General features: G+C 37.4%; 1 protein-coding gene across 8 annotated transcripts in view; it reads right to left on the reverse strand.

Moving 5' to 3' along the window:
• LOC133518883 (very low-density lipoprotein receptor) overlaps positions 1-25,752 on the reverse strand; it is a 256,636-nt gene that overhangs the window by 41,424 nt on the left and 189,460 nt on the right. The window contains exon 2 of one of the 8 annotated variants that reach the window (XM_061852650.1): positions 12,939-13,130. The exons of the other annotated variants lie outside the window; for them this stretch is intronic. Coding sequence (XP_061708634.1) covers positions 12,939-13,053 — 115 coding nt within the window. The 5' untranslated portion in view covers positions 13,054-13,130. The remainder of the gene's footprint in view (positions 1-12,938; positions 13,131-25,752) is intronic. 8 annotated transcript variants of the gene reach the window in all.

Genomic DNA, 25,752 nt, shown 5'->3' on the forward strand with positions numbered 1-25,752 from the left:
AGACGGTCGCAGTTGAAGCAACATACACTTACATAGTGGCTAAGTTGAGAGTCTGCCTGACCTTTTAATTGACTTCACCCTGACTATAATTAAGTACTACGCACATTCTAATTTATAATATTTTAACACTTAATACCTACCTACCCAGGTATGTATATCATAGAATATATTTCATTGTTAATGGAGCATTCATAAAATATGAGCGGTATTTTTGTACTTCTTAATCCAATAGGGCAGTCCTTATTAGCTTTTCCGCACGAAATATAAAAAAATATATCAGCTTTCTCTTGTCGGCGATTTTATGGCAAAATACGCAGAAAATGTAGCATTATCGGTGAATTTTTTCATTTCGCGGGCAACCGCGATATTGCAGACAAATATTTCTGTAATATTCAAGTAGTAAGAAACCAGTAAAAATAACTGAAGTGAGTGAGTATTTTTCATTAAAAATACTCACTCACTTCAGTTATTTTTACTGGTTTCTTACTACTGATGCATTCTTTGATGCATTCATGAGCTACGTTTTATGGATAATGTAAACAAAAATGCCTTAAAAAGGTTAACATGTTATTTGAGTACTTTCTGAACGTTGAATGCTCATTTTCCGTTTTTGTCTCTAGCGAAATACATGTAACCGTAAGGTATATGGATAGTTTTAATTTGAGAAAAGTGAACCTGTGCTGTGGTAACACACCTGTCACTTGGTAAGAATTGATTATCAATTGACCTGTTGATAAATAAATTTGTTAAATACAAATTTTTACCCGATGGTAAGCAGTCTCCGTAGCCTATGTACGCCTGGAACTCCAGAGGAGTTACATGCGCGTTGCCGACCCTAACAGCCCTCCCCTCCCCACTTTGAGCTTTGGCAATCTTAATAATTTCAGATACCTATTGTTTTTAAGTCCTAAGGTATAGGTAAAGAATTGTACCTTTTTAACAAACAAAAATACCTAATACCTACAGTTAACACCTTGTGTTTCCTTAACACATAGGTATTGCGATATAACTTAAAATGTCCCGGGGGTTTATTCTGTTATATACTTATATTACGAATTTACGATCTGGGCCGGTAATATAATAATATACTCGCACAAGCGAATTAGACGTGTGCGCCGATTAAGAAATGATCGGCGGCGGCGGCGTGTTTTCGGCGTGAAATCGGCATCGACCTCGACTTTCAGGTTTTTTAAGTAAAATCAATAATTTGTCATTTTTCTTTACAATTTGATCAACATAGGTTGCTATGGTCAGTGAAGTACATATAGTTTTGAAAAGGTTATGAGTAAAATAGGGTTTGGATAACTTAATTTCCCTACTTTCCCTAGTAACTGGCTTGCATTAAGGGGTTACCTGAACCCCTAGTATAAATTTATTCGATAGCGGGACGTAACGTACGTGTTTGCTTTAAGTCTCATTTTGTATGGGATTAAGAAAAAGCGAGCGGGACGTTTTGGAAACTCAACTCAACACAACTCTGGTCCCAATGACCTTCATTCCGATCTATATCTTTTTTCTTATAATTTCCATGGCATAGCGTATTAAAATTAAAAATGACGTAGGTGCTATAATAAAATTCCAAATATCCTTGAAATTTGCTAGACTGCTAATACTGCTATGGCTTCCATTTAATGGTTTTCTTACCGTACAAAAATGAGTACAAGCACCAGGCTCACTGAGCCGTATCTTCTTTCTCGTTTTCTCATTGCTGAGGATCGCGACAACATGTAATCTGTTTCCATTTCATGCGGTCATAAGCCGGGTGGACAACACGGTGCAGACTGCCACTAGAACTCTTCATAGCATTTGACTATCTCACACATGCTCCAACTCGAGCACGTTTGCCATTCATTCGGTTCGGCCTAAATTAATGTGTTTCTCCGCATCATGCCACCACATAATATATCCGAAGAATCTGAAGAAGTGAAGAGCTGAGTGGCGATATTCAGCTCTTGTTCTTCTCGCTGTCCAAGGTATAATCAGCAGTCTTCCTTAAAACCACATCTCAAAAGCGCCAACCTTTGCCACTTCACACTTTTTGAGGCCCCACGTTTCGCCACCATACTGGAATATTGATTAGAAGAGCTCGTACCAAGCGCACTTTAGTTGCACGTCAAATACCTCTGTTCTTCCAGATCCTGTCGAGGTTAGCCGTAGGAATCTTAGCCATGCCAGCTCTGCGGCGTACCTCGGCGATGTAATCACCGGCACTGATCATCAGCCGAAGATATACAAACTAGGTCGCTTTTTTATAATCGACGAGTACATCTGTAACTTTGGTCTTGGAATGGTTGACCTTAAGACTTCTCTAGAACTTACATCCTCAATTTTCTTCAGAAGAGCCGCCAGATCGATGTATATCTTGTTGTTTTTTCCATCAGGCAGGCAACAATAGTAGCACAGTTTGTTACAAGAACAAAAGTTACCAAAAGTACCAAGTCATAGTATCATTCTTGTTAGATGTCCCATTATGGAAAGGGCTTATAACTACTACAAAAATGTTTGGTTAATTAAAAGCCCCAGTGACCCAGGTGATTGTAACCATAGCAGCGAGTGACAGGATGTTGCTTCACCCATTTACAACTTGCCCATTTCCGTGGGGCAAGCTATTGCGCGGTCCACCAGATTGACATGAATGAATCTATAGTGTTGTCACTCAGTCTCTCTTTCTATTTCTCGACATTTTTGGCACACGACTTTTTTAGGATACTCAGGGTCTCCGGTGTTTTCGATAATAGTCGCAACAGTTAGTTTTCCTTTTCAGTTCTGATGAGGTCCCATAGTCATGGTACATGAGCCCTGTATTTTCGTTGCCTAATTAAGTCTTTTCATGACGGAGCATTCTGCCTTCGTATGTCAGGAAATGTAAATTCACATTCAAATGCTACTTCATATATCGCTCCCTCATTTTTCTTGATGCTTCAACAGATTAAAGCACCACCGATTAAAGTAACTGCGGATTACTCAGTTACTTTAATCGGTGTGTCAAATCGTTTGAACAACTGGCTATTATTCTATGTCATTTAATTAATCCATACAACTACTATTTATTTGACAACTGTAACATATACATATAATACAAAAAAATCCATATTGTAATCCAAATACCAACTTCGAATAGCTGATTAACAACACTCAAGGTCACGCCGATTTCACGCCGATCATTTATTGCCGGCGGCGGCGGCGCGCCGGCGCGGCGCATACGTCTAAAGCGAATACTACTAGTGATTTTGTATAAAATGGGTATTGTATTCTGATCTGTCAGCTGTCAACAGTGACATATAAAGTTAAAGAAATGTCACTGTTGACAGCTGACAGATCGTATCCACAGCTCGTCTAGATCAAATTCTTAACCAGTTATTACAATCAGAATAAGCCTCTCCTAAAAGGATGTAAATTACTGTTTACTTGTTGAAACATAAATTAAGCTCTCAAGTAATTATCTACGTGAGCTCATTTAATTATGTTTAACTCTAGTATCACCGTGTAACTTTCTCGTTGCCTCCTGCGACTTCAGCAAAAAGAAGTTCCCGGTTTAATTCATTCGATTTTTTAATAATCTAAATAAATTGTAATACAAATTGATCCTCGCATATTCGATTAATTTAAGCTATGTCGTTCAGCAGTAGCAATATAAACCGTATAAACCTAATGATTTCTGATCGTTGTCGTCTTATCAAGTTATCAACCAAAGGAAAGCTGTAAACCGGAGCAATTCATTTACACTCGAAATCACCGTTCAACGTGCGTATAAAACAAGCTCGAAGCAAAATTATCGGCCGGTAGTAGCAGCCGCTTTATCTTGAGGTAATTTGGAGGGAAACGAAGCACGCGCCGGCGAGCAATTTGTAAACAAAGCGTACCCCCACCAAATAATATGGCCTCACACCCGGCGAGTGCGTATCCTTTTACCGGCGCCATCGCGGGAATTCAACTGAGCCATTCATGGATTGCTGTATAACCAACTTCGTTCTTACGATGTTAACTCTCGAGAAAGCTTGTCAGTTGTAAAGAGGGATTTTCTATCCAACTATCTAAGTTTACCCTTAGCTAAGCGCGGAGTGGGCTCACACATTCCGCAAACGAAGCTTTGTCTTTCATATTCCCCGGAGACACGTAGAGTGCAAACTAATTTGCTCCAAGCGACACGTATTACCGTTATTTTCCATATAAATAGACACACACGAAGTGGCGTCGCTGGGGACACTTTTTTCATGATGTTTTACATCAAAGTCGTACTTTATGTGTCAATTTAAAAGTGATCCTCTTTGTATCACTACAAATTACATGTATATTAAAAATAATAAAATTTTGTTACAAGGGTGTAGTAACTTTTTTTGTCACTAGTTTTCATGGTTACGTCAATCCTGATCATTCCAGCATTTTCATTTACTAAACATGCATATCCATGGTAGTTACGAGTATGAGCCCTTTTCTTAATGGAGCTTCTACCAATGATGATAGTACAACATTTTTTCTAATAAACTTCGCTACTCTTGTCCCCTGGCTGACGGGACAGAATAACAACAAAAATAGTTGATCCACCCAAAGAGAAAGAATCATACAGGGTGGGCAAATAAGAAGTATACATTTTGTTTTTAAATTTTAACTGTATTAAGTTCAAAAATTATTAGGTATTGTTTTAAAAATATATTATTCAGGGTTGGCAAATTCATGCGAAACATAATGTCTGACATATGTCCACCTCTAACAGCAGGCAAATGTAAGCCCTTATCATCCCAATGTTCAGCATCTATTCGCACATTTTTGGCATTATCTTAGTACATTTGTGTCGAATAGTCGGTTTTAACTGTTTAAATTTCATCAGCTCGTTAGCATAGACACGTAATTTTAGATAGCCCCACAGAAATAAGTCAAGAGCTACAAAATTTGGAGAATTTGGGTGCCAATCACTGTCACTTTTTTTCAAAATTAATCGAGCAAACAACGTGTTTTAAACAACAGACACATTTGAGATAAAATTGCTTGCTGCTAGTGGTATACATTTGGCAGAAATTATCTTCCGTATACAATTGCCAACCCTGAATAATATATTTATGAAAAAATATTTAATAAAATTTCCACTTAATGTAATTAAAATTTAAAAACAAAGTGTATCATTCTTATTTGTCCACCCTGTAGATTGTTTATTTATCATTAATTAATCATGTACAGTCAAATAAGAAATAAAAGCAAGTAAATTGAACTTATGCTAACACAAAACAACTTGGAACAAAAAACTAAATATAAAAGATCTCCCCTAAATCACTTCCTTCCGGCATGGTCGCAAGAACGCTGGCAGCGTTACCCCTCTGCTCCGCCAGATTTAGCCTCTGGGCAACGAAAGCGCTAGCCCTATGATCGCTCGAGATGCCCTTTGACAAAATTTTTGGTGTCGGACGTCCACGGGCCTAACGTTTCCATTGCAAGCGCCGGAAACTCATACTTTTTCGTCAAGAACGCGTATTTGCGGCGCTTGACGGTCTGGGCCTGGTCCGCAGCAATCCCAGGCTTCCGAGCCGACCCTTCCACGTAAGACGGAGCCAGCGTGCCCACGCAAGTGGCGTCCCACACCAAAGGGCGACCTAAGCTCCAGGGCACGAGAGTGCAGCCATCAGGTCTCTTGCCGTCAGCTGCACAGAAACCTGATGGTTCCAACGTCGCGGGAAGGGAGACAGTGCTGAGGGCGCGGCGGATCAAATTGTTAAGGGTAGCATGCCTGTAAAGTCGACCAGCGCTCACTTTGCAGTGCAGGCCATGGCGCCCCAGAGTGTCAACTGGCTGTGCGCAACGGCTGCAAGTGTGCGGCTCGCAAATTCGTAGACCCAGGCGAAGGCAAACCGCGATCCTCAAAGCTGAGGGTTCCAGAGCGGCGCCCAGGTTTCCTGATGGAAGCGCATGTAGCCAATAACCTGACTCCTTTTCTGACACCGCCATGAGCCTAGGTCGTTCATGATGGTTCGGGAAATTATGCAAGAGAAGTTGGAGGTTTCTTATAAAATTAAAAACGTCCCACGCAGCTTGACTCGTTTTTTCTCCCGGTACCTACTCGACGGAATGGTCTGCCTCCCAAGCTGATTCCGCGTCCGCCAAGCACGACATGCATGTACAAACAGCGGTTGTAGGAATTCGAAGAAAACCGCCAACGAGGGTGAATGTACTGTTCGACGACCGGTCTGGCCTAGTGGGTAGTGACTCTGCCTATGAAGCCGATGGTCCCGGGTTCAAATCCTGGTAAGGGCATTTATTCGTGTAATGAGCATGGATATTTGTTCCTGAGTCATGGGTGTTTTCTATGTATTTAAGTATTTATAAATATTTATATATTATATATATCGTTGTCTAAGTACCCTCAACACAAGCCTTATTGAGCTTACTGTGGGACTTAGTTAATTTGTGTAATAACGTCCTATAATATTTATTTATTTATTATTATTTATTATATTTACTGTAGGCAGACGACAAAAACGCCGGGAGAGCTAGATCACCCTTCAAACGGATACCAAGTCCGCCAAATTTTATCGGGAGGGTAGCCTGAGTCCAACTCGACGGTGTAAAGCTGACGTTCAGGATCTTACTGACCGTTTCTCTCAGAATATTATTTACGTTTGATGTTATCAATGGGAATTTCCATACTGGGGCACAGCAGAGGATGTACAAAAATCTCGGTGAAAATAGGCAAAGACGCAGAATGTAGATCGCCATGTGCGGGTTAAACTCGTGTAACAATTGCGAACACTTATAAAATTGATCGATTTTACCGATTATTGACAGCGGTATCGATTCTTCCAAAATTGGGGCTCCTAAATTATTGGTATTGGTATTACTCGATATTGGTCTGGTCTGTCATTGACTTTTAGTTCGTGTAGCTACCGTTGGCGCTTGTTGCGTATGCAGCTGTAATGTTCAGCCAAGGTATGGTTGGACCGGACCGATACAGTGTTATGTTTACGATGCTTGATAAGAGTATAAAAATAATCTTTACTTAATTTAGTCGTTATCATTTATCTATTTTTCAATTTGTTCACTCTATATTATTTTATGTCTTTTTCCTTCTTGTCTGTTACCTTTCGTGATTTTTCTCACTTGATCGTCTCATCGGAAGATCAGCGCTGGAAGCCACCAGCAACATGCTGAGATGAGGCCATTTCGTGGCACTTTATACTTCCTTTGTTTTTGTTATATCATGTAATTGAATGTGTCTTGTTTGTGTTTACGAATAAAAATTATTCTATTCTATTCTAAAAGCGTAAGGGTATCGCGCGACAATACCGAAATATTTGGCGTAATGAGGTTAATGTCGTTGATTAATGACGACTTGGTGTCGGGGGGCATGGCGTCCGAAATGAACAACTCACACTTATCGTAGTTGATCGCCAAACCAATCTCCGCAAACCTATGATTTAAAGTCTTTAAATCCGCTAACACCGTTGACTTTTTGCCACCAATAGTACCGTCGTCGAGGTACCAAAAATTCAAATCAGATGTCAGCTGATTGATGATGGGGTGGATGGCCAGACTAAAAATTACAGGGCCTAGTGGATCCCCCTGCTGACAGCCCACGCAAGACGGTATTTCCATATTTTTGTACATAAGGCTAGAGGCGGAGCCATAACATTGCCAAAGGTAGCCATATATTTGAAAGAATCATACTTTGGTATAAATAATTACTATGATTGCTATAAATAAATAAATTTATTTATTTATTATATTTATGATTGCTATATGCTACTATTGACACGATGCATACCTACCGCATACAGCTTTTTCCCATTATTAAGAATTAGACAAAGACAGCTTTTGGCAAAGAATTCAATTTTTTCAAGATAGACATAGTTTGGTTTGGTAGGCAATGTTGAGCAAGTTTACGGTACTACAAAATTAAATACATTGAATTGAATCCTTACTATATTACTTCAGACAACCTTTTAAATTCAGACCATGTTCGCCTCAACATTTTAGGTCAATTGGTTACTAATAAAATCTACTTATGAAGGTACCTATATACTGGTAATGGTGTAAAAGGTATATGGAAAGGCCGGTCGGTATTCCCGGAGGCGCTCAGGGCTGAGTGTAGCGCCCCTTTAACACCCGCATTATTGCCCCCTCTACCTAGGAATGTTAATGCGAACCGCTCAACAGATCCTGCTTCAATCCTTGTTAGATGCTCGCGCTTATCGCGCTAAATGCTCATTAACGTTCTACGTGATCTTTTTCCTTCCCTCGATGTAACCAAAAGAACTTCAGTAAGAGCGTTGCGACAACGGTTGAATTTAAACAGCCAACTCGAACATCGACTTAGCTTTTCACCCGTAAATTACCGTGATTAATATTATAGGATAAATTGTATTCGAGCGTCCATACAAGTCATGGACAGAACAAAGAGATTATTCGGCAGTGTACAGTTAATTAATCGCTACGGAACGGTCCCATTAGTGAAATGGGGTTCCACCGAGGGCGCACAGTCCCACAGTCAGACAGGCGTTAGCGAATCACGGCTTAACCGAGACGAATCAAATACGGATATAGCGCGGATAAACTAACAAATTACGGTTTTATTATCTAGGCCAGAGGAATCAGTAAAACGAAGACGTGTGGCACCGTCCTTCGATAAGCCAATTCCTCGGAGATGGCTTATCGTGGGATAAAATCACTCTACCGTGGAATCGTAACAGCATTGACTCTCAATTGCGTCTTGAGACCCTTCGATCCTCGGACGTTAGCGATGACGTGTTATGTAAAAACAGTATTTCGACCTTCGTATTTATATAATATTTTAACTATACATATATTTGTTAACGATTACAAAAAGGTACATTTTTTTTTTGTTTTACTTAAATTTGGATAACAGTTTTATATATATATATATACGGGTTCCAGTAGTAACTTCCATAGAACGCGTGATGAGTTAAGTTCACCTAGTAACTCGAGTATGTACTCACTTACGAAGCGCTAAAAGATATAACAGCGCGTGAGACTAAACACATTGAGACGCCTTCGGTGAAGTATCAATTTACACTAATGTTCCCCGGCGAGGAAAGTGAATGATAATATAGATCCAACATTTACCCTCATGGCTGTGTACTGAGCCTCTGTTGAACTTAATGGAAGACCGTAAGTTTCTGAAGCAAATGTAACGTAATAACGTTTCGTCAGGAGTTTGCGTTTTTTAATCGTCTAAGAGTTATCGTGGCACGTTTATTGATAGGTCTTCGTTAAAGAACGTATCAATATTGTATGGCTGTATGCAAGGCATTAATCGTATTATTGAAGTGTGAGTGTCTGTATTTGGATAACGAATATAAAATGTAACTATGCTTTTGGAAAAAATGCTTTTCAGTGACGACCGGCCCCTAGTTGGTAGTGACTCTGCCTATGAAGCCGATGGGTGTTTTCTATTTACTTATATTTGTATATTATATATACTTAGCGTTGTCTGAGTACCCATAACAAAAGCCTTCTTAAGCTTACCGTGGACCTCAGTCCATTTGTGTAAGAATGTCCTATAATATTTCTTTATTTTATTCATTAATATTTTTTTTTAAACTGATAAATCATAGTTTAAACTGGCGTATGAAAAAAAGCAAACATGAGATATTTATAGGTATTTTTCATATTGGAGGAATAATACATGTTTATGGATCGAATGTCATGACTCATGATGTCTAGGTCTAGGCACAAGATCGACTCACACTGATTAAAGTAACCGTGGAGGTTTCTTTTCGCTTGTAACGTTGAATGTGTTAGGTTTTAAGGGTAAGCTACAAAGGAGTGCACAAGAGTTTCACATTTCAAAGAGCTTTATAATGGAACTATGCGCAACCCGAATTCAAAACGAACTCTATTTTTTCCCGTCCCGATCTTTTGGTAATCTAAGTAATTTAAGGCGACGGAGGCGTTAGCAGTGTTTCTTCAGCATTAAGCTTTTTGACGTCCCGCTGAGGTAAAAGACCGGCTTAATTACTTTTCACTCTCAATAATTAACCTGCTGGGACGCAGTAATTCTGCTTCCATTTTGTTTACTTAGCAGGATTACAAATCTTTTCTTAACAAGAAAGAAAAGGAAAGGTCGCCCAGCTGTTGCCCGGTTCCTAGTTTCAATTTCTTTACAAAGCTGTACAAGACGTTGCCATTTTCACGAAATATTTTGTGTAAAACGTGAGATGTAGAGGCATTAGACCAAATTGTCCCCAAGATGGCAATAGCGTCAGGAGCAGGAGGCAAATTGTATTACCGGGTGAACTCCCTGTGCGATGAGTGCATTCAATACTCTAACCAGAGGCTTTCGAGCGCACTTGCACACGTTACGAGTGGTGCCCGCATCCTCCCATAATGCAAACTGCTTTACTATGCCAGCTAGTGTAATAAGAAAACCTATTTAATGAAAATGTGATTATTTTTCTTACTTTAATTATAAGTTCCAATAGCTAAAATTGGTTAGGATTAAATTTTTGCGACGAGTTTTTTTTTTTGATGGACGTTTTTTTATCGTCTGTATTTTTATTAGACTGGGTTTTAGCTTCTAGTCATCAAGAGGTTTTTAACGAGCTCAAACTCGAATGTAGTTGCGTTCCCTGAATACAAAATATTTATAGTTATCTTAAGTCTATAGGTATATCTTATATAAGTATAGCCATCATTGAGCAAGTTTGACGATACTGTAACATTGCATTGTCATCTAGTTGATAAAAATAAATTTATTTATTTATAAATTACCTAGTTGATAGGTTCAAAAGCAAAAAAAAAATGGAAATATTTGACCACCAAGAAGTAAGCAAAAGCAAACTAACTTAGTTCTTTGAAAAAAGTTATAAATTCCTATTCACTTTTTAATAGTAAAACTCAGTATAATAAGCCACCAGTTCTTGCACCCACCTCGGTTTAAGTCTGTTAATATAAACTTAACTTTAAAGTAACGCGATGGAGTTTCACTACATACAAATCAAATGGAAATTCCAAACTTGAAGCGCAAAAGTACTAACTTGAGACCTCTTCAAACTTCGTTTGGCTCATACCTATCGTGTTTGTGGTTTCTATAGCTGACTCTATAGGTATTAGGTGGAATTGGCGTTCCATCAAAACGATAGAGAAGTTTGCTTGTGTGTCTTTCCTAACATTACTTGAAAGATCTTAAATGTTTAAGAATAATATATACATAGCTTATGTACAGTCGCCATCACATATATCGGAGCGGCCGAGGTGCTCAAAAATATCTGAACACGCACTATTAGCGCACTTTGCGCACCTTGGCCGCTTCGATATATCTGATGGCGACTGTACAACATTAAAGGTTAAGAAAAAAACAGCCGGGATTGATTGTGATCAGATGTTATTAACGAATTATATAAGCAAGTATTGATAGGTTATTTACCTAACTACAACGCGAACAATATGTATCCCTAAGAAAAATGGAAATGGATTTCTCTAACAATTAAGAAAACCGTGATACGTTCTGCGCCCTACTTACGCGACTAACTTAACTGCACTTTGCCAAGGTACCTAAGTTCGTTAGTCTCCTTGTGTTCCACAGAGTGGAAATAGAAGTTCCGCAAAGCGAGGCTTAGGTAAGTTTCATCATCATCAGTATATTTGCATCAAATATTTAACACATTGTCATTGTCAATTATGATCTTACTTGGTTTAGCACGACTCACCATTGAGTTTTTATAAAAGCCACAATATAAAATTGTTGTAGTGGATATTTTTGGGTACCTGAGCATTTTCTTTCATTGATTAGCGTATTATTACTTATTAGACTATATTATGCCCACTTATAGATTATATTATAAATGTGACGATGACGGTTTATATTTGGATGTTGCTTCCTCCGTTAAACAAAAAACGACTGTGTTGAGTGAATTTCGATGAAATATGGCACACAATTTTTTTACTAGAAATGCACATATAATACTTTTTATCCCGGAATTAAATATACGGGCGAATTGAAATTAGTTATTTGTGTCCCAAGGGAGGAAAAGTAGGAAAGCCGTGCCGCGTGTAAAGAGCCGAAGGCGAGGGTGGCAAACACGCGGGATGGAATGTCCTACGTTTCCTCCCGTGGTGCTCATACTATTTTTCTGCTCGAGGGAGGCGGAAAGCGGCAACTTCGTTTAGCGCAGCGGGAACAAAGTTGACGCTTTCCGCCCGGAGGGCAGAAATAATAATTTCTACGCAATATTTTTTCACATAATAAAAAGCTAGCAAGATACTGAAAATTCCAAAAGTAATAAATGACCAAACATTTCAATAGTATCTATAATATTTGATCACAAAAGGCCAAGGTACTTTTTGATTGCAAGTCACCGGGAGCCTAGTTTCAGGGAAACGCGCGTTTTATTATTCATGTTCCATCCTTTTGGGCAGCAATTTTCGTTTGAAAAATTTTCATGCGTGGGAATTGTAATATTATAACTATAATATTAGATGACGACTTCTCCCTAAAAATGTTTTGCGAAGTAGTTTTTTTTTTCATGAAAACTTCACATCCACTCATTTACTCGAGACTATTAAAATTTCCATTTCCAAAACAAAAGTATTCTTATAAATACACTCAAAGCATTAGTGCCTAGTTAATGTGGTTTCTGTAAATGACATTTATTCCGGTTTAACAATGAAATCTTATTTACTTACTCAACTTATTAAAATTTGTAAGTCTATTTTTTTGTTTTAGAGATTAATTCATGGCGGACTTTATATTAAGTAATATAATGCCAATTAGCACGTAAGGTTTAGCTGTTAGTGCTGACTGAGTGGAAAATAAATAAATGATGTGAAATCTTACTAACACTTTAATAAAAAGATGTAACACTGATCTGGACATACTGAAAATACTTCTGCTGATGCCACAATACGCTAGTTAAAATCATGATTTTAACATTAAGTACGTCTATAATTATGTTTTATAGGTAGTTTGTTTTGGTTGACTAGCCATTACTTACCTGCAGTTTTGTAATCGTAAGGCTTAGTATATGTGTCGTAGTCGTCGTCATACACAGTGGCCCCCGCGCTTGATAGCAGGCAGCCTACCACCAGCCAAACGCCCGATATAGCCATTTTCACTTAACGATTTTTTATCACAGTTTTGTATCAATGTCTTTAAAACACTTTACACCATTAATTAGTCTTTGTCACTGAAAAATAAAATCATATTTAGATGGTATTGTTTTAATATGCTTTGGTTTCGCACAAGTCATTTTTACGATTCCTTTAAAATTTAGTAAACATAAGATTAAAGTCCGATAGAATAGTTATAGGTGTAAAACGACGTGTGATACGTAGAAAATTACAAATCAGAGATCATAAACCAATCAGGTTAACGTAAACATTAATAACGATCAAACGATAATCGATGTACGCGATAACTAATTAGTGTGTCAGTATATTACCGGCTGATTTAAATTCTGAATCAACAGGGAATTCGGATTAAAAGCAGGTAACTACTGGGGATAATCCAGACCCTTTGTCTCCGGCGAAGGCCGTTCTCTGAAAGTTTTATAGGCATAAAATATTACAGAGATTAGAAACCCCAATAACATTGTGTAGATAGAAAGATAACCATTAGGCTGTAACAGTCACTGAAAATTAGGGACATAAATAACATCAAGATATTCGTCTGTGAACTTATTTTGTGAATAAAATGATTCAGCTTCGAGATACAAGCGTTTTTGGGGTAAAGCTTCTGTCGATCGTCTATACAAACCGAAGCCTCGTGACAGCTTTGTTATTTCTGAATCAATGAACATTTGAGAAATGTCGAAAATAACTCTGTAACCATGGCGTTATTTCATGTAAGCTTTAGATACATTTAAATTTCAGAAAAAATGGATATCTCCTTATTTGTGGTTGGCAACCGCTTCGTTTTTATTTTGAATAGTTTGGGTTAAGCCTCGTTTGTATGGCGTCGCTAAATCCGAAGTGATCCGATAGCATGTGACTGTTATACGCGATTCGAGCAAAGCTTTTACCCAAATAGATCAGTGAATCTGCAAGGATTACTGGCGAAATTAACCTAGCTTACTTATTTCCAGCGTTGTGGTTATATAAAAGGCGAGCAAATTTATTTTTAGTCTGTAAGCGTTGAACAGATATCCGATAAAATTTCGGTTATACCTAGCGCAAATTAGGTTGTTGTTTTCTTAATGTAATGTAAATTAAAAGACATGACAAAAACAAACGATCATACAAAAATGAACTTAATAATAAACAATCTGAATTGAATTACTTAATTGACAAATGTATTGCGATGCCACTTTCCTCATACACAACTTCAACACCTCTAAACCAACCCTGCGGCAAATATAACAAGACTAGTAAATTGGTTTGATTCCAAGCACCAACTGCGTCAAAGAGCAAAGCGTGTTAGATTAAAGTCATTAATGCAATTACCTACAATCCAGGACACGGCGCCAGTCGGTTAGCACAAGATCTATACAAGGCTATATTCCGAGGCATGTGATTATGACTAACATAAATTTACAGCTATATCAAACCACTTAACTAGGTTTGGTAACTAGGACTTCATTTGAATAAATATTATATACGCACCGTTATTATTAAGCTGTAGGTATGTTGTAAACTGACCCTATTTATACTGCAGGCTACATCCAAATTATATGTTGAACGAAATTCTATAAAATCTGAACACGTCTGATAAACTTCACGTTCGCGGAATCGTTTTAAAACATTTTATTAATGTCGGCATACGGACTTAATTGAGTTTGACGCCAATGAATGGAAAGTACGGCACTAGAACTGAAAAACTTGTTTCACAAAGTAGGTTCTCGTTGCGGGTCAAATGAGGCAAGTTTTCTTCGCGGCGGCGTCAGTGGGATAAGTAATTTACCGGCCGTAATGATAGTGATTCGAATTTTGTACACAAAAGGTTAAAAATACTCGCTAAATATCAAAACATCCTATAATATTGTCAAAAACATAAAATAAAAAAATAGGAAAAAGTAACATCATTACAGGTACCCTTTTAATTGCTTTGAAAAATGTTGACCCGGGTTCTGACCCGGGTACGTCCTTAAACTAGGTCCAAAAGAGAGGTATGGGCATTGTGAATGTCATCTCGCTTTGTGTGGTAGGGCACAGTACAGCGGATGTCATTCCAGATCTAGAGCAGAGCCCAGCTGGGGAAGTACCTCTACCTTACAGAAAACCGCAGCAACTCCTCTACTCTGGAGTTGCAGGCGTACATAGGCTACGGAGACTGCTTACCATCAGGCGAGCCGTATGCTTGTTTGCCACCGACGTAGTATAAAAAAAAAGGTTGAACTGGCAAATATCATAGCCACAACTCGAGTAATTTACTTTTAAAATGTTGTACTATTATATTTACCATTTTGTTTCTAATGAGTAGTATATGGTATAGTATTACATCGCTTAAAAATCACACTTTTCTATTAAAATATAAGCTTGTTTCTATAATTTTGGCCGGGAGTGTACTTCATCAAAGCATTGAGACAAAATGATTATCAAAGGAATACCTAGTTGGTTACTAAGTTCTGTTACTCGATTTGCAACCTCTTTATTTCCGTTAAAACAAATGCTACCGAAAAAATAAAAAAAACGACATAATGTTGTGGATTTGTGAGCTATAATTATATACCACACATAACGGTTATCTCGTCGTATCTATAATGAATTGGGGCCTAAAAGAGAATCGTATCGCAGTAATTGCGTTGCACAAATGTGGGCACCCGCCAAACATGATTTTGAAGTTACTTGAAAACCTAGAAATCAACAAACAATTGTTTATCGCACATTTAATAGATACGATAATACTCAGAGCTTCGATGACCGCAAGAGGTCTGGAAGACAACGCACCGTTCGGACCCCAGCTCTAATAAAGGCAGTGAAGGCGAGAATTGCAAGAAACCCCGTCCGGAAGCAAAAGTTGTTGGCAATACAGATGTCTGTGAAGAGAAGCTCCCTAAAAAAAGTTATCAATGAAGACCTTGGACTACACGCTTACCGCAGACAAAAAGGTAATTTGCTTAATGGACGATTAAAGACTATGAGGCTAGAGAGAAGTCGCGTGCTATTGAAGGAGTACGCACAAAATGGCCACCGAAAAATACTATTTACAGATGAAAAAAATTATACCATTGAAGAATGTTGTAACCGCCAGAATGACAGAGTGTATGCAAAAAACAGTCAAGAGGCGATTGCGGCTGTTCCGAGAGTGCAACGAGGCCATCATCCTTCTTATGTGATGATTTGGCTGGGTGTGTCATACTACGGGGCTAACACAGGTTCATTTCTGTGAAAAAGGTGTGAAAACTGGGGCCAAAGTTTACCAGGAAACCGTTCTCGAACCAATAGTGAAGCCCTTAAGCCACACCCTTTTTCAAAACCAGTCTTTCAACAGGGCTCAGCTCCTGCACATAAGGCAAAAACAACTCAAGCCTGGTTTCGAAGGAACAAAATTGACTTTATTGCCCACGAAGACTGGCCGTCCTCCAGCCCGGACCTTAACCCCCTGGATTATGCCATATGGCAGGTTATTGAGGAGAAAGCCTGTGCTAAACCCCACACAAATCTTGACTCCCTCAAGCGGGCCATAGTTAAGACAGTGACGGAATTAGACATGACAATCGTGCGTGCTGCTATTGATGACTGGCCTCGTCGTTTGAGGGCCTGTGTCAAGGCCAGAGGAGGCCATTTTGATTGATATTGTCATATGTAATTCCTGATTTTGTGTATTTCATTTTAATATATAGGTTATTCAACTTTCGTTCGTATATTTTATGTAGAAAAAGATTATTGCAGTAACAGAATTTAGTGACGAACTAGGTATGTTGGTGGCTTAAATTCAATGTTGATTATGATAAGTTGATTAATAATAAAAAAAACTTATATTTTTAGTGTTTCGTACAAAACTTTGTTCACGGAACACTTATGGAATCACTTCGGTCTTGCAAATTGGTTAAATACGGTTTTCCCAGAGACAGTTTGACGGAGACAGCTAAAATTTGGATCAGTTACAGCAATTAGCGCCACTATTATTGTAAATAAGTCAAAACCGCTTATTTCCTATTTTAGGGGGAAATTTAGGGGGTTGAGATGGGTAAGCTGAATTTATTTTTCTATTTGTAAGAATTGTGTAGGGTACCATTAGAAAGCTTGCAAAAAATTGAGCCGATAGGCTGATTTTGAGTTCATTTTACGAGCAGTTAAAGGATGCAGAGGCCACAAACATTTTGAATGTGACATTACGTTCGTGGCTTCAGGCAGACTCAAGTCAATTCACTCAATATAAATGTCTCAATTAGATAAAATTACTTTGTTCTTATTGCTACATTCATTCCTTTTATACTTTTTATACTTCGGTAGAAATTTGATTGACACTTTATGTGTCATAATTACTGATTTCAAGTCGTGTACAGTCTACAACATATACAACAATTGCGACTTGTAAATAATTGTCATAGGTTACCATGAGGTTTTACTATTATTTTTGACGGATTTTTGTTTTTAGTACGAAGTTGTCATGTTGGTCGTCAACTTACTCTTATAATTTTTTACGTATTTTGGTGTTTGGTAACAAATAAATAAAAATATATAAAGAGACTATACGTATCTTTTATGCTTGCATAAAATAAATGGACCGTCAATAATGATCTTTATCAATGTGAGTTGGTGGTGTGAGTGAACAATCTGGCAACCATTCTACAAAGCTCAAAGCAACACGGGTTAACAAACGAACTTAAATCTACAATCCAAGGTACCTAGGGGATTGTAGGAGTGAACAGCAGTGGGAAGTCATAATCATTGGTGTCTAGAATAATGCTGTCATTGTATTGGTACTCCTTGATTTTGAGATTTTTATAACATATTGTGGTATATTAACCACAATAAACCTTGCATTGTTTTATACCGTACATTCGCCTGCTTTTCTTAAGCCTTATAGCTTCTACATACATACATATTAGCCTATATTTACGGAACACTACGAGTCACCGCAGTCGTGACTGGGGTTTGGCCAGTTTTTGAACTTATTCATACTTAATTATCTACTCATATTTAACAGTTTTCGGCTTTTTAATAGGAACTGATTGAAATTCAGTCACTCACTGAGAAATGTAAAATGTATCTTTATTTATATTATAATCAAAATACTTATATTTTTAAATTGCTTACTTCTTTACATTCATGCTCGAGCTCAGCCTTCAAAAGTTAGATGAAATTTCGTGGAAAGTGCTGTATAAAACGTTCCTAACTTCATGCAAATTGTATAGATGGATCCTAACCGAAAATTAATTACGCACTGCTAACTTGAGAGGCCGATCCCACCACACCATTATTCTACTGGGGTCTTGACCGATATTTGATGGCAAGTTGGCGATGGGGGAACGAGACCGATTGTGCAATTAAACACCAATTCATCGCCTGTCGATGAATGTGACATTTTCATGAAAACGGTATCATTGTAGGTTGCCGGTAAGAGCGATTTCACATGGCATTTTAACTCCTTTAAGACAACCACAAAATAAGTTCCCCTTTCCCTGAAAACGACACGAATAATTATTCCAAGTTGCTACCCGCTCATTTATATCTAGGAGGGTATGCCAAAGCAAATTATGGTTTACACAGAGTTCAGCCAGCTGACGTAAATTTATTCAAAATTTAAACTAGACGAGAAATCCAAAGTCTAGTTATTTCATTCCAAATGAAGTATTAGTTAAATTGTGTGATTAGTGTCTTAACTAAGGCAACGTATTGCGTTATAAGGCACATGCAGTTGTAATTCAGACCACATACGATGTCTTTAATATTATCAAATTTTCTTGGCACATAATTATACGCTAGGCGTGTGCAAAACGGAGCGGGAGCGGCAATTTCCCTCTCACCACAAGGATCTTGGCGCGCGATCGCGAGACCGACAAGCATATAATTAACGACCTCTGTCAAATTCTCACCCATCACTCTCCCTTGCCACGCCCTCTCCCTTGTAAATTCCCGCTTCAGTAGAACCAAACCAAAGGCGCCATTTGAAGGCCTGCAAGCGATATCCCCTGTTCAAGAAATATAGCTCCCGCCTGGCCCTTTTTGATCAGCAGCCGTAAAATTTGTGGTGATTTTCCTAATTAATAGAAAATAAATCATAACTTTCTATTTATCGAATGTACGAAGGATGTTGGAATTAAGAAGGAAACGGTAAATTATAACTGTACTATCAGATCAGAGTACTCAGAAGATTTGTATTTGACTCTTCAGTTTGAAGTAATCTTATAATTAATGTTATATTCAAATAATCTTCTATACATATAAAACAGTTCCATTCGATATTGACAGGCAACCTTGACTAAATTTGAAAAAAGTGTCCATAAAATGTTGTCCAGCTCCACCAAGAAAGGATTTTATGGGATTCAACCAACGAAAAGGAAGTTGAAAGTTTTTAAAGACTTCAACGCAGACTATGTCGCGGGCGGAGGCTATTACCTACATATAAGCAAAAGCAATAAGCAAACTAAACTGCGGTATAAAACATTATCTCTGAATAAGTTTAACCCTTTGTAGAGAAGGTGACCTGAGATTTGCGAACCAACAAGGGAAATGGCTGTGAACTATGTGGGCGGCTGCAACTTCATAATGCAAATTATGCAATCATTATTATTCTCGCCTACTATGATTTATCTCTCCAAATTTGACTGTTTTTTTTAAATTACAAATAAAAACAAAATATTATATTAATCAAAGTGTTACCTAATACCAATTAAGAAACATCTCAATTTCACAGTTCTCCCAGAAAATCAATACTTGGCCAATTTCGTTCGATGAATAAAAACAAGGTTTTGACGTTTTAATTACAAAAGTTTTTCGCGCGAAAAAGGAGAAAAATACAGCGATCGCGCCCCCGGGAATACTCAGGATATATTATGGTGATTCCGCAACTTATAACGACTGATATTCCGTAAAGCGCATCTTTCGTTCCGTTTTTTAATTAATGGTGGAAATGAAACTTTCTCCATTCCACTGATTTCGCGCGTTCCATTTAGTAGGATGATCGCTCCGTATGTACCTACAATAAAAATAAAACAACTAAATTGAGTTTCGGGTTCTCACTAGTCTGTTCTACCTAACTGATAAGGGTTATATAACTGGAAGATATCCTTTATAGGTTTCAGTTCGCTTTTGTTTTGCATATATTTTAGTGTAATTTCCACCTGTCTTATGTCCATTTATTTTTGCTACCCTTATACATATTTCTTCCTTACGGTAATTTCTACTACCTGAAGGTTGTCTGGATGAGATCGCTTTTCAATGTTAAGAGCGCTTGTTGTTGCTTAGTTTTTTATGTTAAATTGCTGTATTTAATCATGTTTTGATTGTGTATAATAAAGAATATTATTCTTATTATCTCCGAGTAAGTCTTCTAAAAGGCTTGCGTGGGGATATAGATCCAACACGTAGAGGCCCCTTGGTGAGGCCCTTTAATGTCATGTAGAACGCCTTATTATTATTAGTATAATTATAAAATCCTCATCGTTTACACACATATAAGTAAGTAGGGCGGGGAGGGTCATGGTGAGCAAGCGGGTAATAATAATAAATAAATAAATATTATAGGACATTATTATACAAATCGACTAAGTCCCACAGTAAGCTCAATAGGCTTGTATTGTGGGTACATAGACAATTATATATATAATATATAAAAGGAACAAATATCCGTGTTTATCACACAAATAAATGCCAAAGTTTACCAAGACTTCAACCCGGGACCATTGGCTTCATAGGTATATATATTTTTCCATGCTCAACTAACCTCACTGTCGAGGCAAATTTAGTATATCGGACTTTTGTTACTTGAGAACATTTTGCTGTTTTTTAATGCGTAAAACAAGAATTTTGTCTCATGACGTTTATTCCCAAATAAATGTTCCATCAACTTTAGTAAATAGGGGTCATCCCTTAATTACGTCACACGTTTAGTTGGAGGGAGGGGGTCATGTCAATTGTGAAATGTTGTGTTGTGACATGGGGGAGGAGGTAGTCACACACTTTATTTGTATTCGCGGTACAGTTAAATAACTAATTTATACAATAAAATGTTCTTTTTTTATTCGTGAAGATTTTATTCCTAATCGGTTTCTTGACGTAAAACTTCTATTATTGCTATTATTAAAAATATTTTTAATTATCATATTCATACTTTATTTTAATTGTTGATTTCGTTGAAAACAAGATTGCCTACTATGTGACGTCACACTAAGGGAGAAGGTTGCCAAATGTGACCAGGTGTGACAAGGAGGAGGGGAGGAGTCAAAAATATCATGAAATTCGTGTGATGTAAGTTATGGATGACCCCATATGACTTCTAGGACCAACTGTTTTAGTATTACAAAGCGGTGAACTCAAATGTGCTCAACATGCCCCGCTCTACCCTACGTCATTTCAGCCCAGATACGGATAATGTTTTATTTTTAAACTTCTGTAACATTAGTAGTGTTACTACGATACGAAATCATCAACAGTTTATATAGGTATAAGATATTTTTTTATATATAACATTAGTTCTTGTTACTACACACTACTTAATGAAAACTACTATCTATTGTTTAAAGTTGATGTCTCAATTGTACTAGTTACATACATATTAATTGACAAGTACAAATAATTGAATTGTAATATGAATACCAATTACTCGTGTCGTAACGTAACTTTGATGGGCAATGAACAGGGCCGGCGTATGAAGTTTCTGTTTCACACAGTTACTAAGTAATTGGAATTCCCTAAGACATCTGGAGATCGGATGTACGTTGTTACAAGGTGTTTTCAAAATATGATTGGGCGATCATTTGTCACGACAACTAATAAATGTGAGCACGCGGGAAAGTCCAAATAGAAATCTTTTATAGGTATTTCAAATTAGGCATATAATAATACATATACACATGGCAAATTATGGTGTCAGCGATGTCGGGAATAATATTGTTAGTATTGTAAGACGTGTTTTTTTAAACCTAAAATGACGCGCTGGCATTCCGTTAGGGTCTCCCCAAACTAGTCGACGCCGTTTCGGCAAATCGCGTACGGAAAAAGCTTTATGTCAACGCAATAAGAGCGAATAAGTCGTAAATCGGCTCGGCCCACGCAAAACGACGTCTTTCGACGGGAAAACGGCGTTTTGCCGTAAAGCTGTTCGCATTCGTACGACGCTGTTTGCAGCCTACCGCACACGTTCGCATTCATAAATCCCCTTATACCGCCGTACGGTGCCGGAAAGAGTTCAACGGCTCTGATCACGGCCGAGTACCTACGATAAGGACCGGTCAGAGCTGGCGGAAGCCGATCAGCGTCTTCGACGGCCGAACATAGCTGACGACGGCCGAACAGAGCCGATGACGGCCATAATAATCGTAAAACATTTTTGGATCGAGTCTCAAACGAGGATATCGTAAATTAAATTCACCTTCACTTAATCTATATTGCCACAAAGAATCAAACCACGGTCGCCTCCGCTTTTGCTGCTGTTCTAGCTCTTCCAACAAGTAGGCTACGATAAAAATGCTGGTAAGCCTTTTTTTTCCATGCCCATCTACGTAAAGTATCCATCATCACAGGTTATTATATAATATTTAACAATTACCAAGGAAAATAATCTTACAGGTCTGTTCAATTTCAAACTCAGGTTGTTACTAACAACCAGTCTACAAAAATGAGATTTACGATTGCCGATCACCCGCTGTCCTACATCTGTTCGTCGGACTCAACGGCTGTACGTGTGCTGTCTGACGTCTCGACGGCAGGACGGAGCACGGGAGAGCCGACCGTCGCTTTACAACTGTTGCGATAGCAAGTCGCAGGCGATCGGGCGTCTCTACGGCCGCAAGGAGGATGAGACTGCTAAACGCAGGTGTCCAACCGCGGAGACGGTCGATCGGCTAAATGCGAATAGTGTGGTGTAAAACACTCGGCAAAAGCCGACTCCGCGTCGACTGGTTTGGGGAGACCCTTAGTCTCACTACTCATATTAAAATAGGCGCTCACTATGACACTGAATAGAAGTACGTCTTCCTTAAATCCATTCAGTATATAAACTGTCATCAGTTTCCAGTTAATGATAGAAAATTTATTTCATAGAAAAATATATATTTATTTATTTATATGTATGTATGTTGTGTATATATGTAGGAATATATTGCTATTATTTCTATATGTGTAAGTGTATAAATAGAATATTGTTATATTGTTTGGAAAAACTTGAATTGTGTTTCTTATTACCTCTCGTTGTTTACAATCCTGCACTAACTACAAGTTTCTGTTTGACCCAATGGTTGGCTGGTAGAGAATGCCTTAAGGCATTAAGTCCGCCATTTGTACAATTTTATAACGTGCAGTACAGTTTAAATAAATAAATAAAAACGTTTATTTTCCATAACACTAATAGCATACCTCTGTAAATTTAACTAGTGTTTATTTAACCGATCAAACACTACCGCTTATATGCGCTTAAAATTGTACGCTTTTCTACTCCATGAGGATAAATTTTAAAATCATGGATTCCTATTAAAACTTTGTTTAAAAGCAATGTAGTATAAATACGCATAATGGACATAACTTTTCTTTAGCAACGCTTTATAAAAAACTGACGAAATTTGTGAATTATTGTGGCCAAACAATAACAACAAGCTTAGAATAAATTTAAAAGTGGAAAAATTAGTCTTGGGTGAGACTTGAACTCACGGCTTCTGGATCGATACTCCAGCGCTCTCCATCCAGATCTAGAGGCCGTGAGTTCAAGTCTCACCCAAGACAGTAATTTTTCCACTTTTAAATTTATTCTAAGCTTAATAGCATCGTTCGCAGACGTTTCTGCTTGTTAAAAATTAATTTAATAACAACAAGGTTATATATTACATTAGGTGTTTTATTCACTGACAAATGATTTGCATATTAGCATAACTACCTGTTAGGAGTTTGTAAGCCTGTTTAATGAAAGCCTTATCATTATTTTTTACTGCATTTACTTTATAACTCGCGGTTTCGATTTACGCGTTCTAGGTTGTCATCCCAGATAGAAACTTGCTTAGCACTCCCGGGTCCGGATCGAAAGCGCAGTTTTGTACTTTTTACTCCGCCATGGAGGCCGTCTGGTACAAATAGGGTAGGGCAAGATTGCAATAGTTTACTATATCAGTCTTAGACATAAATATTGGACATTCACCCGGCCTCATACTACACAGCACAGGTAGGTAATAGAAGGTAATTACCTTTAATTAAATGACAATGTATTATTGAATGGATATGATTGACGCTTTGAAATAAGATCCTTCAGATGTGCAGACAGGGCTTTGATTATCTCAATTTAAATTAATGACGTATGTTTACTTATAGAAGTTCTATCTACGTATAAGATCAATTACATTAATTATATAAGTCGTACTATATAGGTTTTCATGATTCGAGGTCCAAAGTTTATATCTTATTGGATACTAAATATAGGGTATATGTTTTTACATATACTTATATTATGTCGGATTGATTGCAGATAATGATTTCTAGTTACTTGATCTCTAATTTATTAGACAAAAACTTAATTAAGATAATTTATTTTTATTCGAGCAGATTGTAAATAAGCAGTTGATATTTTTAAATTAAAACAAAAGCAACCTGAAAATCAAAAGAACATAAATGGGCCTCAACGTTAGAAAGGCAAGCTGTCGTCCATTGCTAAATTACTTATATTTAAAAGCAAAAAATGTGTCAATGACTCGTTGCAAGTTAAATTGATTTCCACGTCTTTCGCAGGTTTCCAAGTTTATGTTATTTAAAAATCTGAAGTTTCGCAAGTTTTTCCTTTGTTATAAATTCTGCTCATTCGAAACGTTTATTTAAAAAAAAAACTTTTGCGGGGCAGAAATGATCACATTTTGTATCAGAAAAACTACTGAACTTATATCGTGGCAAGTGTTCACCTTGAGGAACTTTACAGGTTTTCACTTCTTTATTAATAATAACTATCTGCATTATCGTCAACCTTTTTATACATAAACAATAGTAGTCGGAAGTCAGCATAGATTTTCTAAAGCTCAATATGTAAGATTATTTTCAGAAACATTACAACTGCCTTGTACCAAAAAACGAAAATTTTTACTTATTATATAATTTTATTAAGTTGAAGATTTATCTGCATCACAATCGCACCCATTGTTCTGGCCCGCAACATGCATCTTTAGATTACAAAATATTATAAATGTTACAGATATGAGATCCAACTTTTGCTGGTATTTATTCAAATATAGACGTTTTAAGTCCCAAAGTAAATAACGACATATATTAATATAGCTTCCTAGTTTTAAGAATGAATTCTCATGGGACTGAGAAAATCAGTTTCTGTGCATATTGATAAAAAAACGTTCCGTTCAAGCGCGCCAAAAAAAGATCCATTGTCACAATACTTAATTACTTAACCTATTAATTTCTTGAGTTCAAAACAAGTTGTGACCAATTTGACGATCTATGTAATAGGCTTTCAATCACAAGTTAAACTACTAGTGCATATTCTAGAGCAATCTCTAAGATGTTTATAAATAGAAAGCGGTAGCTAAGGGAGGCTTTTATGTCAGAGACACGGAGTGATCCGACCAGATTTATGAGATAAATCGTTTAGATAAAGGTCGGAGGTTGTTTATTACCTTACGACTCATTATTTTAATAGCCTTACCGTGTCGCGGAATGACGCTGTGAAATGTTATTAGACACATATTTTGAATATGTGTGTTTAATGTTTATGTTAAAATA

Source organism: Cydia pomonella, chromosome 6 (genome assembly GCF_033807575.1).
Source record: "Cydia pomonella isolate Wapato2018A chromosome 6, ilCydPomo1, whole genome shotgun sequence".
Classification (NCBI taxonomy): domain Eukaryota; kingdom Metazoa; phylum Arthropoda; class Insecta; order Lepidoptera; family Tortricidae; genus Cydia; species Cydia pomonella.